Source organism: Dermacentor silvarum, chromosome 11 (assembly GCF_013339745.2).
Source record: "Dermacentor silvarum isolate Dsil-2018 chromosome 11, BIME_Dsil_1.4, whole genome shotgun sequence".
Lineage (NCBI taxonomy): Eukaryota > Metazoa > Arthropoda > Arachnida > Ixodida > Ixodidae > Dermacentor > Dermacentor silvarum.
Window position 1 is genome coordinate 31,508,282 of NC_051164.1, and position 17,148 is coordinate 31,525,429.

At 50.0% G+C, this 17,148-nt stretch overlaps 1 protein-coding gene across 1 annotated transcript in view; it reads right to left on the reverse strand.

Moving 5' to 3' along the window:
* LOC125941442 (uncharacterized) overlaps positions 1 to 16,529 on the reverse strand; it is a 55,019-nt gene extending 38,490 nt beyond the window's left edge. Inside the window, exons 1-2 of the mRNA XM_049658635.1 lie at positions 16,457 to 16,529; positions 7,319 to 7,556 (exon numbers count right to left, since the gene is read on the reverse strand). Of these exons, the coding sequence (XP_049514592.1) occupies positions 7,319 to 7,556; positions 16,457 to 16,525 (307 nt within the window). The 5' untranslated portion in view covers positions 16,526 to 16,529. The remainder of the gene's footprint in view (positions 1 to 7,318; positions 7,557 to 16,456) is intronic.
* Positions 16,530 to 17,148: the final 619 nt, after the last annotated feature.

The following is a 17,148-nucleotide window of genomic DNA, read 5'->3' on the forward strand; positions in this document are numbered from 1 at the left end:
ATCTTCGATGTAGCTAGTGAAGGACTCTCCCGGCTGTTGGGCCCGTTCTCGCAAGCGGGATTCTGCTCGCACCTTGCGCGGAGCAGGACGACCAAACACAGCTACTAATGAGGTCCTGAACGCGGACCATGTCGGAACTTCCATCTCGTGGTTATTGTACCAGAGGCTCGCCATGCCGGCGAGGTAAAAGAGCACGTTGCTGAGTTTCGCGGCATCGTCCCATTTGTTGATGACGCTTACTCGCTCGTGCGTGGACAGCCAGTCCTCCACGTCGGTGTCGTCGGTGCCGATGAAAACAGGAGGATCCTTGTGGCGCGGTACACCAGAGCACACGATGGATGGTGCAGGAGGCGTTTGCTGGGACGTCGGCTGAGATGCGTCCTGAGACATGATGGAAGAGAGGGTACGCGATCGTAGCTCCAGGATGCGTTCGAGCGTAGCACTCTCCACCACTTGTAAAGGCGTTTATTGCTTACAGGCGTTAGGGCCAACCGTTGGGTCAGTTCAAGGAACCGCGAGCACGAGCGGCGTAGTCCGAGTGATGCGCTGGAGAGACTGACCCACTAGACAGCGCTGGTAAGGATGCCCCACTGCATCGTCCCTCTTCTTCACTACACATGATTTAATTTCTCTGAAGCTTCCTTTACGCCACTGTTCTCCTGGATGTACATACCCAGTAAGCGCGTTGTCGGGACTCGCTTTATAGGTTGCCCTGCAATTTCGAAATGTTTCGGCGGTGCTCGATGTTACTTCGCTTGCTTGGGCCGGATTTGTAGGTACTCCGACTTGTGTGGGCCACATCTCATTCCTGCTGCTGTTAGATATGACTCGATGTGTTCGATAGCAGTAAGTAATGTGTTCTCTTTGTCACCGTATGAGACCTTGGTGGCCCATAGGGTGATATCGTCGGGGATATCGTCGGTGATAGGGGATATCGAAGGCACATCCGAGTTCTGGGATGTTTTGCAGTTGTAGTGCAAGTTTCCTAAGCCCGATGTTGAAGAGGAAAGGAGATAGTATAGGTCCAAGCGGAGTACCCTTCTGTGGTAGACCATATATGTCTGATTGTATGCCTGTTAAGCCGATGCGGGCTTTGCGGTGACTGAGAAAGGCGACGCTGATATACTCGCTCCCTGCATCCTATGGCGGCAAGGTCATCTAGGATGGTTTTGTGTGTTACGTTTTTAAAAGCTTTTTCCACGTCGAGGGCTAGGAGTATGTTGTTGTTGCTGCCCGGTTGTGGTTTGAGTACTTCTTCGTTCAGGAGCAGGTAGACATCCTGTGCTGACATCCCTTTCCGGAATCCGTACATGAAATTTGGGTGCAGTCCATGTTCCTCCATGTGTTGCTCAATTCGAGTAAGTACGATTCGTTCAAAGAGTTTGCCCAGACAGGATGTTATCGAGAGCGGTCGTAGTTGATTGAGCCTGCGTGGTTTGCCCGATTTGGGTGTAAGGACTATCTGAGCGGTAGTCCATTCCTCGGGTAATGTTCCCCCCGGTGTCCATATTTCTTCATTCAGCTGCTCTGTAAAGGCTCGGAGGGTTTCATCGCTTAGGTTCCTCAAGATGGCGTTGGTGATCCCGTCGGGGCCCGGTGCCGTGTTTTTCTTGAAGCTCTGTGCAGCCGCGTATACCTCTGCACACGTAATGGGTGCATCGAGCCTCTAGTTCGGAGGTCCCTTATAATGTGGGTATGGCTTCGGATGCCCGGTCCGGATTCCCGTGTATCTTTTCTGGAGTTCCTGTATGAGTTTGTCCCGGGTTGTCTTTGTTTCTGTTTTTGTACTTGAAGCATCGAGGATGCTGCGGAGTATGTTCCACGTCTTTTTGGTGCTGAGCGTGCATTTAAGCGAATCACAGAACGTGCGCCAATTGTCCCTTTGTACTTTCAGAGCATACTTGCTGGCCTTTAGAGTGATGTTTGTAATCCGAAGTCTCAGTTTCCGATTTAGTTTCTGTTTGCGCCATCTTTTGGTGAGACCTCTGCATACTTCCCATAAGTGTATTAGATGGTTGTCGATTGCTGGCCTGTCGGTATCGGTTTGGTAGACTTTGGCGTTGGCTTCATATAATTATTTGATACGCAGGGCCCACTCCTTGATCGTGGCATAGATGCCTTTTTATTCTGGTAAGGGTGGACTTAGATATAGTCGGACTGTTCCCTCTCCCTGAACTTAGGCCAGTTTGTAACTTTGGCCTTCCCTAGGGGTCGGCGTAGTTTGGCCGAGGCGCTGGTGATTTCGATAATGCAGTGATCGCTACCCAGCGAGTCGTTTAGGACCCTCCAGTTTGTTCCTACGGTATCGTTGGTTATTGTGAGATCAGGGGCCGTGTCCCTGCTCGCGCTGTTTCCTATTCTAGTAGGCGTACCTGGTACATTAATTAGTGTGTAGCCGTAGCCCCACGTGTTGGGCTTTGCATTGAAATCTCCGGTTATGAATAGGCGATCGCGGTGTTCCAGCAGTCCCTGTAGGTGCCGGAAAAGTGACTCGAAGTCAGCCTTCTTGTCGCGGGAGGGACTGCATACGTTGGATGTGACCTGTTTTGACCTCCCGTTCTTGACGGGCCATATTGTGATGATGAAATGCGGGATTGCCTCACCGGGAAGTACTGTTAGGGTTGTTGCCAAATCTTTGCGAACGGGCATGGGCACCCTCTTGCGGGTCGTAGTGTACTTTATATCCCATAATTGGTTTTGGTTGCTCTCCTGCCTCTTGCAGGCAGATAATGTCCGGGGGGACTATAGCCGCATTTACATATTGCGAGAGAGATGAGAGTTTGCTTTTAATGCACCTGCCGTTCCAGGACCAGATCGTGATGCTTTCGCCTTTAATTTGGGTTTTACGGGCCATGATGAGACTTAGACAGTATTGTGCTGTCTGTGTCGGAGTTCAGCATGCTATCATCCTCTGTTTGAGAGCACATTTTACTATTTTTCCGTTTACGTTTTGGTTCCTTGGTTAGGGACTCGTTACGTATTCTTGGAATTCAGCAATAAACTGCTGAAATTGTTGCTGTATCTGTTGCACTATTTGCTCTTGCGATTGTTGTAATACTTGTTGTAATTGGTGCTGGATTTCCAGGTTTCTGTCTGACGGTGTGGGCGCCTGGGGCTGGTTTGGTGTTGATGCTTGGGAGGTGGGGGAAATTTGTGCTTGCAGTGGTGAATGCCCGGTGAGAGTGCTTAGCTGCGGCAATTGCGATTGTGACGATTGTTCGCGAGTCTCAGCCTGTGCCGATTCGAGCATGGCCACTCGTTTCATCAAAGTTTCGATTTTGAGCTCGTAGTTGGTTAGACGCTGTTCTTGCTGCCTATTTACCTCAATGATTATCTGGAATTCCGGATTGTGTGTGATCGGTGAGGATATGTTTCGTGGCTTGGGAGACACAACTTCCGCCCAGCTAACCTCATGATGGATTCTGCTTCTTCGATGGAGGCGATGGGTTCATTTTGGGTGTCGCTGGTGCCCAGTGCTCGTGGCTCGGTGACCGAGAGCGGGATCGATGCTCGGTATTGTCCGTCCAGACGCGACTGTCCACCCTGTAGGTATCTTCTTCGTCTTCCGAGGCGAACCATCGTGGGGCTTTCGGCTTCATCGGGGCCGACGATGGTACGGGTCTGAGTTACTTGTTTGAGTCGCTGCTTGCACGAGTGGTTGCCTGTAGCTAGGCTGAGCATCCCCGAACGAGGCGCAGTTTATCTCGCACTTGTGTCCGTCGGTTGGGTTAAGCAGTCCGCACAGTCTGCAGATGGGTCTGTCCGGATTTGGGCACACGTCGGTACGGTGGCCCTTTTATCTGCAGATCTTGCAGACCTGGAGCGTCGGTATAAATGGGTAGCAGCGGAGTTCACCCCCTGTAGTAGTTCACAAATCGTGGCAGAAGGGGCCCAATGAAGGTCAGCGCTGCACTTTGGGTGGCGCCGATGATCCTGGCTGTAAGGATTTCCACCCCTTGTGTTCTCACTCAGAGGTGGGCCATGAGGGTTTCGGTGGTTGTCTGGAAGGGTATTCCATGTACCACTGCCCTGAGGATGCCTTCTCCGTGCGCGGTGTATGCGTGCACTGCGTGACTACGGCCGCTAAGTGTTAAGGTGTGGATGTGTCGTGCTTTTTCGGGGACCTCTTCATACTGGGTCAATAGGATGGCTATGTTGGATCCCGGGCTAATTCTCAGGATAAATTTGTCATCCGTGAAGTCGTTCTGGCACGCGTCGATGATTGCTCGTGCGAGTGTATGAGTGAGCACGTTTCTTAACGGTAGTCCTTGATTTGGACGAATGATTATCTTGTAGTCATTTTTCGGGAGGGGTGGATGTCCAGGGACTCTCCGCGTTGTTAAAGAGTTCTTAGGGGGGGGGGGGGGGTTGCAGGGTCTTGGGGCTTTACGCTACCGCGTCGCATCTTTAAGGCTTCTTGCTTGCGTTGCTTTTGTGTTCGAACTGAAAGGCAGTTAATATCTTCTCTCACAATGTTATGGTATAGAGTTTGTTCTCTCGCCGGTTCGGTTGTCTGGTCCAAGCGCTCTTCTTCGGGACCTCCGGAGGTTGCATGGAGGGGCTCGACGATCGTAGTCGCTTCGTTCACCATGGTTAGGCCAAGGGCTAACGCGAGAATCCCCGCCGGCGAGACGAGCGGCTGCCGCTACCGCTTAGGGTTAGCGGCTCACCTGTGGCGACGAAACTTCCAAGAATCCTCCTGGAGAATCCTCCTGGTGAATCGTCCTGGTGAATCCTCCTGGTGAATCCTCCCGGTGATCGGATTTCCACGCGGCTGGTGTCTATGCGTTCAGAAGTTAAGCAGCTGGTGAGAGCGCTTGCGGGCGTTTTCTGTTGAAAATAACATCGAAAACTCGTGAAACTGCAGAGCGCGATGCGAGCCGGTGTTAACTCGATGCGGCGCGCGTTTCCTCCCGTAACTGCGAGCGTATATAAATGCACAAACTATGAAGCAGATGTTCGCGGCAGTACTTTATGCTATTGCCAGCCGTGGTTCTTTAAGGGTTATTCGCACTATAGGCCAACACGACACCGACGCCGACCGTCGGCCGACTAGTCGACAGTCTGTGTCACTGAGAAGAATACGTCACATTAGGCTGACAACGTCGCCGACGCGACTGACGAAAACGCGTTGTCGCAGTGTGACAGGCTTTCGTCAGGTCACCGTCGTCCAGGTGACCGTCGACAGGTGACCGTCGTCCGGGGGCAGTCGTCGCGAGATTCGTTGCACAGCAAAATCACACTGTCAATGCGATTGCTGAAGCAGTTGCGCGTGTATACGCGTATGTGCTTAATGTCACTCAAAATGAATGACAATATGGTGTAGTTGAAATTCACGATCGCAAGTATGTCTCGGTTGGCTGTAGTCAAGGACACTGCGCGCGTTCGACGTGAACGCGGGTAAACGCGGAGGGCGTCGGCAGTAGTTCTGTCCAGGAGGCGCTGCTCTGTCTCATCTTTCAGTGCGTAGTTTCGTTGGCGCAGTTAATATTTCTTGCAGTGAATGTGCAAAATGATCAGAACATTTAGACGTGAGACGTATTCGTATCAAGCGCCTGTAGGCTTCAGCGTCTTCAAGAGCCCACTCCCGCATGAGCTTTTCGTACGCTCTCCGCGTCTTCCTTTGTTGCAGCCACGGAGACCCCCAGCAACACCTTGGTTTTTTTTTATTGCGATAGCAATTATATGGACACTCCAAAGCAGATTTCTGCCGTCGGCGTCGCCGTCGCCGTTGCCGTCGCCGTCGCCGTCGCCGTCGCCGTGAGGTTCCGTATGACGTCAATGGAGATGAAATCGTCGCCGCGCGCCGCCGAACGCTGTATGTGCGAGTGAAAGGGCGCGAGGGACGCGCGCTTTCACGGGGAGTGAACGCACGGCGGAGAACAAACGCGCGTTCTGTGCCGTGCTCCCTTAAGGGCTGCAGAAGTAGGCGTCTCTTTCCTCCTTTACAATCACCATATATGTAGAGCAAACGCGCCCTCTTCTGACGCACGAAAGGCCGTGGGGGAGGGGGGGGGGCAGGGAAGGGAGGCGACGTTTAGCTGCGGCACCAAGTGCCTATTTTGCCCGCGTTCGCACAAAATGCGTGCGGCGTTGGTGACTGTTGCCGGAGCCTCTGATATAAATAGGCACTTGGTAAGTGGTTCTTGAGGGAAAGGGAAAGGTTGAAGATAGCGCCAACCTTTCCCTTTCCCTCAAGAACCACTTACCAAGTGCCTATTTATATCAGAGGCTCCGGCAACAGTCACCAACGCCGCACGCATTTTGTGCGAACGCGGGCAAAACGCCGACGGCGTCGACAACAGTGCTGTGTGTTGCCGGTGCTACTGCATGTCCAAGTTTGTACAGCGGATAAAACTACTATCCTTACTCCGTATAGCTCTCTACTAAGTTGCTATCGCAATTGATGCTTCGCCTTTCGGGTGAAACTGCGACAACTTTTTTTTTCCTAGCGGTTCTTCAAGGGTCTTTAAACACACTAACGCCGCCGTTGCAATGGCTGCAATTTGAAATTGATTCACTCATGTTGCGAACAAGATACGTGCAACGTTGCGACCAAGGCACAACGTTGCCAAAACTCCCCGTCGACACGCCGGCGACACGGCTGTCAGCGGACCGTCGGCGTCAGTACGGTGGGAAAAAGGCGCCGACACGAAGTGAAAACGTCGACACTCGGCATGTCGTGTTGGCCTAGCGTGAATGAGCCTTTAGTGGCTATGGTGTTGGGCTGCTAATCACGAGGTCACGGGATCAAATCCCGGCCACGGCGATCGCATTTAAGTGGGCGCGACATGCGAAAACACCCGTGCACTTCGATTTAGGTGCACGTTGAAGAACCCCAGGTGGACCAAAATATTCCGGAGTCCCCCACTACGTCGTGATTCATAACCAATTCGTGGTTTTGGCACGTAAATCCCTATATTTATTTTTGTGGTTTGGTTCTTAGAAGCCTGATAACAGGTAAATATCTAATACGTTTACCATTGTCTCGATATTACGCTAGGAAGGTTTCTTTGCAGGTGGCAACGCAAACACTGCCACCTCCACAGCTGAGCTGCCGCTAACTTTCTGCAGGCCTAGTTCGAAAGAATGTGGTGAAGTAAGCCCATTACATACGCTTCGGCTACTCCAAAAGTAATTTGCAAAGTAACTGCAAAGTAACACGCTGTAAGCGCCTACAAACGATTACAACGTGTTCATAGCTATTTAGCGGCAGTGGCTATCAGGTTCTAATCACTTCCGTCATCAGTGAACAGTAGATGGTCGCGGTTTCCGACGGCGCCAAAATATCGTCGTAGTTGTACCAAATTGCGCTCACCCGTTGGGAACACCCACATGATGAATATGGTGAGCAGGGAACCTTGAATGGCAAACATGACGAATGACACGATAACCAGGCTCAGGTTCATTCCCGGGCCATATGGGTGCTCCTTACTTCCAGCGAAGTACATTACCGCGATAGCGACGCAAGACGGGATCAGGAACGTGAACAGAGCCGTTAGGTAGTGGCCCCAGAAAAACTCGGCATCAGATAACCCCATTACGCACTGGTGTTCCTGGAAAAGATAACACAAACGATTAGAGATCACAATGAAGGATTTTGATAGAGCGCGAATGCTTTACTTGCGGATCTTCCCTCTCCGGATGGCCCTGTCCAATTTAAACGTTGTGCGTCCAAATTTCTAAATGCACTAAAGAAGTGCGTGAGCAACACTTTTTTTTTTTTTTACGCGAACATTTCTGCGCGTTCTCTGCTTCCGCAGAACCGACTAATCTTGATCATGAGAAGAAAGCTTATATGCAGGCCTGCTAGGTACAGCGATGAAATGCGTTTTCGGTTTGATCTTTAGCTAGTTGGTTAAAAATAATGCGGCAGGAACAGAGCTCAGGACAAGGACAATGTGAAGGAACAATGTATTGCGTCGTTTTCAACGTGCCCTCGTTTTCTCCGTGTCCTTATCGCCATTCTCACCTGAATTCTTTTTTTGCTCCGCAATTAATATACCCACTTCGTTTTGGGCGGCTGCTACAATGCAGGCCTCCATACTGAACCTCGTTTTATGTACACACCTGTCGGACAGATATTACCGGGAACACAATACGGGGCCGCCAAAACGCATCACTGCGTCTCAGAACAGATCGCCCACGTGGTCAACGCTCACGCGTGCGCACGCATGTTCTTCCGTGCTTGCGCAGCCGTGCCACATTTGTAAATTCATGAAACGAATGGTAAACAAAACAGGCTAGCTCTGCCGTGAACGAGAGTATATGTAAGCACGAAATGGCTGCCATATGGCGTCTTTTGCTCCCTCTGGTGCCGCCACCTTCAAGCGCTTTTCTTCTTCCAACAGTGCAGCGCGCTCAGCATCTGTCGCTACTATTTACAGCGAAGCTGTATATGGCTAGCCGATTCGTCCGTCTGTCGCCTGTAGCCAGAAAGCATCATCATCAGCAATGGCTCGAGCGTTGTCGTCTTCTTGTACAGCTGGCTCGTTGACGCCCCTCGGTGCAACCGCGTGAACGCGGTTGTGCCACTGCTTCCGCGTTCGTCTCGTCGTCTTCTTCGACAGCTGGCTCCGTTGCCTCTCATCATTCCACCGTAGAGTTTCACTTCTCTTCTGTCGTCTTATTGGGGAGGCCACGTTTACGGAGGTATGAGCCATTTCTTAAGGGGGTATGAGCCATTCATTGTCCTACCGTGACGGACTAATTTTGAAGCAATTTAATTTCGAAGAATCGCAAGCGGCAATGCAACAACGGTGAACTGTGGCCATACCGTCATTGACGTCGTATTCTCAGTCGCAGCCGAGCGTGTGTGCAGCATCATTAAGAATTACGAAGACGTAACCAATAATTGAGAAATACTTTACAGTACCGTGCTGATTAACCCAGTAAAAAACGGGCCCGCACGTTTCTGCTTCGCTGGTTGACCATCTGTACGAAATGCTTGGGCGGTGATTCCGTTGTTGTCGCGCACCGCTCAAAACTCACGGACCGCTGGCGTGATATTGTGAACGGACCGCTCCAGTGATATTGTGAAAATTAGGAAAAAAAGCGGAAGCAATATTTTTTGTAACGTTTTGGGAAGTATCTAGCGTATGTACTGTGATCCTGTACAAAGAGTTAGGGGTTAGAGACCGCATTTTCTTAACTTTTGACTGGTTGCCCGGATGGTCTCGTTTTGTTCTCGCGAAAATGCGCCGATGTTCTATTTTGAATGCCCGCATGATCTCGGTTGAGTTTCTGGATAACGGCTCTGTCTTTTGGCTCAAGTTCACTTCAAGGGCGCGGACAGCGGGAGCTAAAAGCATTTCATACTTAATAATTCAAGGACACCGAATAACTTCTTCTAAGTTGTGAATGCAAAAGCAGTATTGTCCAAGTGAACGCCGCTGAGCGGTCCTTCCAGTGAGCGGTCCTTTCAGCGAACGCGTTGTGGCACTTACCCTGTGGGTAAGACACTCTGCTTCTGAGCATGGTGTAGTAGTTTCAAAACCTAGTACCGCCATAGTTTCAAATTTATTCCGTTTTTTTTGTTTTTTTTTTTTTAATAGCGGAGCTATTATACGCTAGTTTACAGAGGATTGCTGTGTGCGCCGACCGAGCGCGCATACCAAACACGCCGTAGTCTCGATAAACCCCCCCCCCCCCCCCCCCCGCCAAAAAAAAAAAAAAAAAAAAAAAAAAAACGAATCACTCGTGTTCCCCGGCTGCGTTTAATAGCCAAAGGATGTATCTCTTTGGCTAGTGGCGCCACGCACTGCATATGCACGTTATCTGAGTTGCATTCCGGCCATGTTATGGGAGCGCCGTGTAATGTGCGGACTGAGGAAGCGCAGCATGTCTACGAAGAATGACGGCGGGAGCAGAAGCGGGGTTGGGCGCGAAGGCGGCCGAAAGCTGCTAATGCCTCCCGCCGCCTTCGCAGCCATTCCCGCTCCAGCATCGGTGCAGAACGCATGACCGTCTATCATAGCGACCACAAAGCTACAGTCACTGTCGTAGAAACGAGACGACACAGCTGCGTTCGATGCGAACGAAGTCAAGATTGTTCTTTTTCTTTTCTTTTATTGCTTTTTCACCACGCGCGCCTTTGGAGACCGCCGTTCTTTCTCGTCTTGGCGGCTCCCAAGAGTTTCAACAGCTTCCGGCGGCGAAAAGTTTTCTTCTCATCAGGAGAAGCAACATTCCAGTGTGTAAAGATGCTGTACAGGTCTCCGAACGAGTCTTCCTTTGGTTTTTAAGAGATAGGAGCGCGGCTTCCGGTCGACTCCAGAATAAACTTTCATAAACTTAGCCAAGTTCCAGAAGGATCTCGGAGTGCGTGCACCGAGCAAAGCTAAATCTCCTCGGTTCCCTGTCGTTTCTTGCTTTCTTGCGTCACATTGCTCTCTCAATTCTTTCAGATATTCCCTGTTCCATCATTTCCACCAATCTTTCGTGATTTTTTGTTTACTTCTCCATATTTCTTTTATGTTGACATTTTTTCACTTTAATAATGTCTTTCATCCTGTGCTTTCCGCTTATTATATGAGCCGGTACAATATGTAGAGGCTCATCCGGTTCGCTGTATACATAGGTCAATGGTCTGTTATTAACGGCAGCTTCAACTTGAGTTGTGATTGTTTGCATCTCTTGATAAATCTTTTTCCGATAACTTTCCTCATTGCTAATTTCATGCTTCATACCATTGTTTCGTAAAAGCCTCCCCACCAAGGTGCTTGTTCTGCGATGTACTTCCATTTGATTTGATCTGGTTGGCTTGCTCTCTTGAAGACTTCGCCCTGTAGTTCTTTAATCATATGATTGATGTCTCTGTTGACCATCTTGAACGTCTTTGCGTTGTCACTGTAAATGGTGCAACATCGCCCTCGTCTCGCTGTAAATCTTTGGAATGCATGTAAGAATGCTTCCGTTGTCGTGTTTTCCACATGTTAGAGATATACACCTCGTGTAGTAGCACATAGCAATATTGCAATATACTGTTTTTAGGGCCTTTCATTGCGTCTTTTATAAGCAACGAAGCACGAAAACCACACCGATGACTTGAAATGTTTGTCGCTCGTTGACTCTGCCAGCAGGAAGTTGGTGCAGTGGTCAGCCGTCAAATCTTTGGCACTCTAGACATCCATGAATGACGTTCTTTAGACATCGATGAATTACCAGCTGTCTTCCTTGTATTATCCAGTACTTCGTTCGCTGTGATAATGTGACGCTTATTCCTCCATGCAGCCTCAGCTGACGAATATGGCATACCAGCAGCTTTGTACCAGTCGTCCACCAGTCGTCCAGCATGTCTTTCGTTTTATGTTATTCCACTTTGAAATAGCGGACCTTTGTGTCTTATCAGCACGCGAACTCAAAAACCTCAAACCAAAAACTCAAATACACACTGAACTAAAACACAATGAATAAATAAACGCTAACAAAAATGCAGCCTAATGAACTAATAAACCTGCCCTTAACTTTGCCTACGTTAGTCCTAGGCCTTTCCTACCCCAAAGTCTGGCATCACTGGCCTACTGTTGTGGCGATGCAAGAAAGTCGTTCTTACGGAGTTCGTCCTCGTTGCTCGTCTTCTCCCGGCGGGGATCTCGTTGGGCCTTTCTTAATGTCGGTGCCTCCGTCGACCGTCGTATATTCGTTGCTGCCTTTCGGTCGGTCCTTCAACTCGCTCTTCTCGGGAGCCTGGATAACCCGGTCGCTGCTGCTGACGTGGCCGGGAGAGGTGACGGGTTAGGCCTAGCGACGTCCTCGGCCGCTGCTTCCGTCTCGCTCCTTTCCCGAGAGCCGACGTGGCGTTCCGGGGATCATCGAGCGTGCCGGTCTGCCGTAGAAGGGGGAGCCTCTCTGGGGTGCCTGGTCCTGCCGTGAGAAGCTGCAGCTCGTCCAGGAGCCTCGCCCGAACTTGCCGAGGTCGACGGCCACACCGTGGACGGCCAACGTCAGGGACTCGGCCAGACCCCCAAGTCTCCCGTCGCCAGTGCGGTGCTGGCGATGCGACCTTCCTGGCCCGGAACCACGTCGATAATCCCAGCTCAGCCTCGCTTCTGCCTCGATTATGGCTCGGTTCACGCGCCTCACGCGCCTCGCGCCGTTCCGAACGCTCCGATCACATCGTCCTCGTCTTCTTTTATTTCGCCTCCGGCGTCTTACTCATGACATGGCTCCCCTCTTCAAGAGTTTTTTTCCAAAAAACTGCTTCCTCTTGAACTTCTTTTTGGCGGTGAACTTGACTTTTGTTGTGGCTTGAGTGCTCTTCTGTGCGTCGTCTTCGCTTGCCACTCATCATCACACTTCACTGCACTGTCGCGCACGTTTCACCATTTGTTTCTGTTCACACAACACTGCACTCAATTGTTTGTAATGTTCATTGTCCCAAACACTCTATAAGAATAAACTTGGTATCTATACACATTTGTAAGAGCTGATAATTCCAGTGTCCGAGGGCATTCCTAATGATAGTCCTTTAGTGGCATACCAGTTATACCTGTTCTATTTTTTCCTCCTTTTACGGAGCTCCCACGCTTCCCTACGTACGGCCTGCTTCTTCCTCTTTCCTCCTCTAGCACATTTCTTGGGCGGTTTGGAATGTCCCTGCCTTAACTCTGGCCTCTTAATCCTTTTCCTTGACGTCCGCCTCTTCTCATGCATCTGCATTTTAATACGCTGTTTTCTTTTCCATCTACTGGGAGTTTTCTTTCTACCTCCATGCTTTGAGCGTTTTAGGCGACTAGCGCATCTATCCTCCCTCTTATTTCTTTCGGAGTTTGGCTGATTCCTCATTTCTGATGCCTGTCGATCACTGAAATCGTTTTCGATTATCACCTCACTGTCATTCCGAGGTGAATCTACTTTTTCCTCTACTACGCCCTGCTCCTTGTTTACCCAAACCTCGGTCTGTAGGTCAGCTACCCTTTTATCTTGTTCACTCTTCCTCAATGGCTCCGTGGTGAGCTTCTCCTCCGCGGCATCCCGGGCACTATCTATACTGCCAACTTCTGGCATCTTTCTGACGTTATGTAGCTCTACTACACTAGCAGGCCTACTTTCAATCTTCAGCTCAGCCTCACGCTCTTTCCTTTCCGATGCCTGAGCTTTCTCTTGTAGCATCTTTATCTCTTTCTCTAGGAACTGTTTCCTCTCTTTGTAGGCTCTCTTAACTGCAGCAAGTTCTGATGATCGAGCGGCCTCTACGCGTTTCCTCTCCTCCTCGATTAATTTGAGGCCCTGCTCCTTGCTGAGCTTCTGCTTGCGAATAGTGGCCGATATCGCCTCCCAATCCATCTTTGCAACTTCCGAGAATCAGTGACTGGGCTGGATAGAATCCGGGAACGGATCCTGGCAAGCTCGCCAATTGTGATGTGTTTTGTTGTCACTGATCTCGGAGGCGTGCGGGTGTTATGAGAGATGGAGAGGGGAGACGCATGGCGACACAGCAAACAGATTTTATTTACACGCGAACTCAAAAACCTCAAACCAAAAACTCAAATACACACTGAACTAAAACACAATGAATAAATAAACGCTAACAAAAATGCAGCCTAATGAACTAATAAACCTGCCCTTAACTTTGCCTACGTTAGTCCTAGGCCTTTCCTACCCCAAAGTCTGGCATCACTGGCCTACTGTTGTGGCGATGCAAGAAAGTCGTTCTTACGGAGTTCGTCCTCGTTGCTCGTCTTCTCCCGGCGGGGATCTCGTTGGGCCTTTCTTAATGTCGGTGCCTCCGTCGACCGTCGTATATTCGTTGCTGCCTTTCGGTCGGTCCTTCAACTCGCTCTTCTCGGGAGCCTGGATAACCCGGTCGCTGCTGCTGACGTGGCCGGGAGAGGTGACGGGTTAGGCCTAGCGACGTCCTCGGCCGCTGCTTCCGTCTCGCTCCTTTCCCGAGAGCCGACGTGGCGTTCCGGGGATCATCGAGCGTGCCGGTCTGCCGTAGAAGGGGGAGCCTCTCTGGGTGCCTGGTCCTGCCGTGAGAAGCTGCAGCTCGTCCAGGAGCCTCGCCCGAACTTGCCGAGGTCGACGGCCACACCGTGGACGGCCAACGTCAGGACTCGGCCAGACCCCCAAGTCTCCCGTCGCCAGTGCGGTGCTGCGATGCGACCTTCCTGGCCCGGAACCACGTCGATAATCCCAGCTCAGCCTCGCTTCTGCCTCGATTATGGCTCGTTCACGCGCCTCACGCGCCTCGCGCCGTTCCGAACGCTCCGATCACATCGTCCTCGTCTTCTTTTATTTCGCCTCCGGCGTCTTACTCATGACACCTTGCCCGTCTTCAAAGTCTTTCATACCATGAAGAAAGATCCTTGTTGTTTTCGTAGCAATGTTCTTGCTCTGTACGATGTTTTCTCATATGGGTCGTTGTTCAAGTTTTATTGTCGTCTCAGCATTCTTCAGTTCCTCAAAACTCAGATCTACGATGATCGGGCTCTTTTTTTCGTATATTTCGGATAGACCTGAGAACCCAAGATGTCACTCTGAGCAATCGTATGTATTTGCCGTACTTCTCCGTGTTAATCACTGCCGCATTTGACGTTCATGTGTTAGTCACATAATTTTCACTATTCTCAGTGTCTTCTTCTGCTTCGGTTTTCTCTGTAGTTTTCTTTTTCATAACTATCCATTTTTGACCGTGCCACCATAGTTCTGAGTTTATCAGACACTCTGCGCTTACACCTCTAGTCGTCAAATCAGCTGGGTTTTCTTCATTTGCAACGTAATTCCAGTCTGACAGTTTTGTTTTTCCTTTATCTCCTTCACTCTGTGTTCGACAACGGTATCGCGTTCTTTCTTTCCGCGTAACCAACTTAGAACAAGGGTAGAGTTTGTTCAATATCTTCTTTCGTTTAGTTTTCTTACAAATCATGTTCTGATAGAGTCAGAGAGGCGTGCAGGCAGCGTCACAGCCATTAGCTCGAGTCTCGGCAAATACATTTCTTTCATTGGAGCTATTCGTCCTTTTGCGATGAGTAGCTCAGACTGTTTTTGGTTTTCGTTATTTATCAAGTAGGCTGCTGTACTGTAAGCGTGCGGGCTTGCATCGGAAAACAAATGACTACAGAATCGACGAGAGCACGGAACTCTCGGGAAAAGGGGGCCGACGGGCTTCGGACTCGGACAAACGTGCAACGACAAGCGCAGCAAGGTGACTTATTGGTAGCGTCTCAGTGATCGGACAGGGTTGCCTGACTTTGGGGGATTAGCCGCCACAGACAAGCGTAGGCGCAAAATAGATCTTGTTTGGTGTATTAAGCTTTAAGTCGCACAGGTGTTTGTATTTGTTCGCTATGTATGTGATTTTTAGTTTGAGGTTTTTGGTTTTGAGTTTGCGTGCTATTAAAAATCTGTTTGCTGTGCCGACATGCGGCTTCCCTCTCCATCTCTTTTTCCACCCTCAGGCCCCCGAGATCGGTGACAAAAACATCACAGTATCCGGAGCATGCGCGAAAACTCAGACTACAGAGAAGCCGCCGCATCACGACGCTGAGCTCGTAGGAGTCCATGGAGGAGCGTACGGCCGTTTCAAGCGGGAATTCCTCAACGTAGAGTTTGGAAATTCATACCGCGTCTGTGACCGGCTTTGGTTTGACATGAACCTCTGGACACTGAACTCTGTGCGTGACTCGGAGAAGCGTATTCTCGGGGACCAAGTGCTGAGCGAAGCGTTTCCCGAAGCTACCGACCACGAGAAAATGCGTGCGTGTATAGGACTTGCCGCGAGACTCTGCTCAGGGGGAAATTGCCACTGTTCAGCACGAAGAACGGGTTCGAGTACCCCAACGTGCCTGCATCGCTTCCTCGACTGCCGCCACGACGGTGGCAGAACTCTCGTGGACTCTGTGGCGCGTACATGTAGCCTTGACATGGGACGACCAAAGGAGATCCGGACACTCGAAGAAGAAGCCACTCACTTTGAAGCGCGTCCCATGGCCAAGCGAATATCGGCGCGTCGGCGGTGAGCCGATTCGGCATACCGTGCCTAGCAGCGCTTAGCGTTTTCTAGCAAAACTTAGCCAAACCTGGAGGAGCTAGGTCGATCACCAGCTCCGCTGTTTACTCTAGCCTTGCGCCACCAGTGCAAGCTGCACACGTTTTTTTGTATTTTTTTGTAGTAGAAGTGGCAAAGCCAGTGTCAAGCAGACACTATTTAGTGTTTTGTTTGCTCATATGTTTCGTTTACATCAAGTACGATGTAAACGAAACAGATGAGCAAACAAAACACTTGTGGGATATGTTATATTGCTCTCTATGATCATACCACATCTGTGCGCCTGCCTACGGATGAGTAAATGTTCGTGTGATCTATGAATATGTATTTGAATTTGACAGCGTACATATGACCTTTTACTCCTAGGCTGTCACCGACTGCAGTGGCGCCAGCCTGGGCGTAACGTGCAGACTCACAGTTCTCTAGGATGCATGCGCAGAAAACATTAGGATAACTTATGCTTACCGAAGTCCCATTTTCGTTCTCCTCCTTTATTGCTTGCATTATTAAAATGAGTAAACACACGCATCCCATAAAAATCCCCTGTGGTACCTGTCCCTCGTATTCCTCCAAAACGCCCTTAAACACCCAGCCGGGCATGGCGGCAGTGTGAACCTAGAGTAGAGAGAAATGATCAGTGGTTAGTGCGGCATTGGAGGCAATACTGTCACTCACCAATAAACGATGTTGCTGTTGTTACACTTCTCATACAAGGTGCTGAAACAAATTATTAAAAAAATCCCCTGTTGCCTCTAAAGTAGCTCTGACGTCCAATGCATACATGAGGTTAACTCATAGGTAATTGTCCTTGCCTGATGGAACCTTTTTGCTTATTGCAATGGATTTTTTGTATTTATCAATTACGGTGAACGGGATGCTGAAAAACCCTTCTTTCAAGCCTCAAAAACGCCTTGGAACAAGTGAGCTGCCTTTCAAGCAATATATTCCCGAATAATGTTTTTCAAGGTACCTACTACGAACGAACATACTACTGGAGGACTGAGTGTTGGGCTAGTCGGTGTTGTCGGCAGACATGATGTCCATCTGGTTTTCTGAGCCCCTAACCGAGTGAATTCACATTGCTAAGCTACTGTTTATGTCTGGTGACACTGTGGTAAATGCAGGGCCACCTAAGGAAGATCCCGCTGGTTAATAAT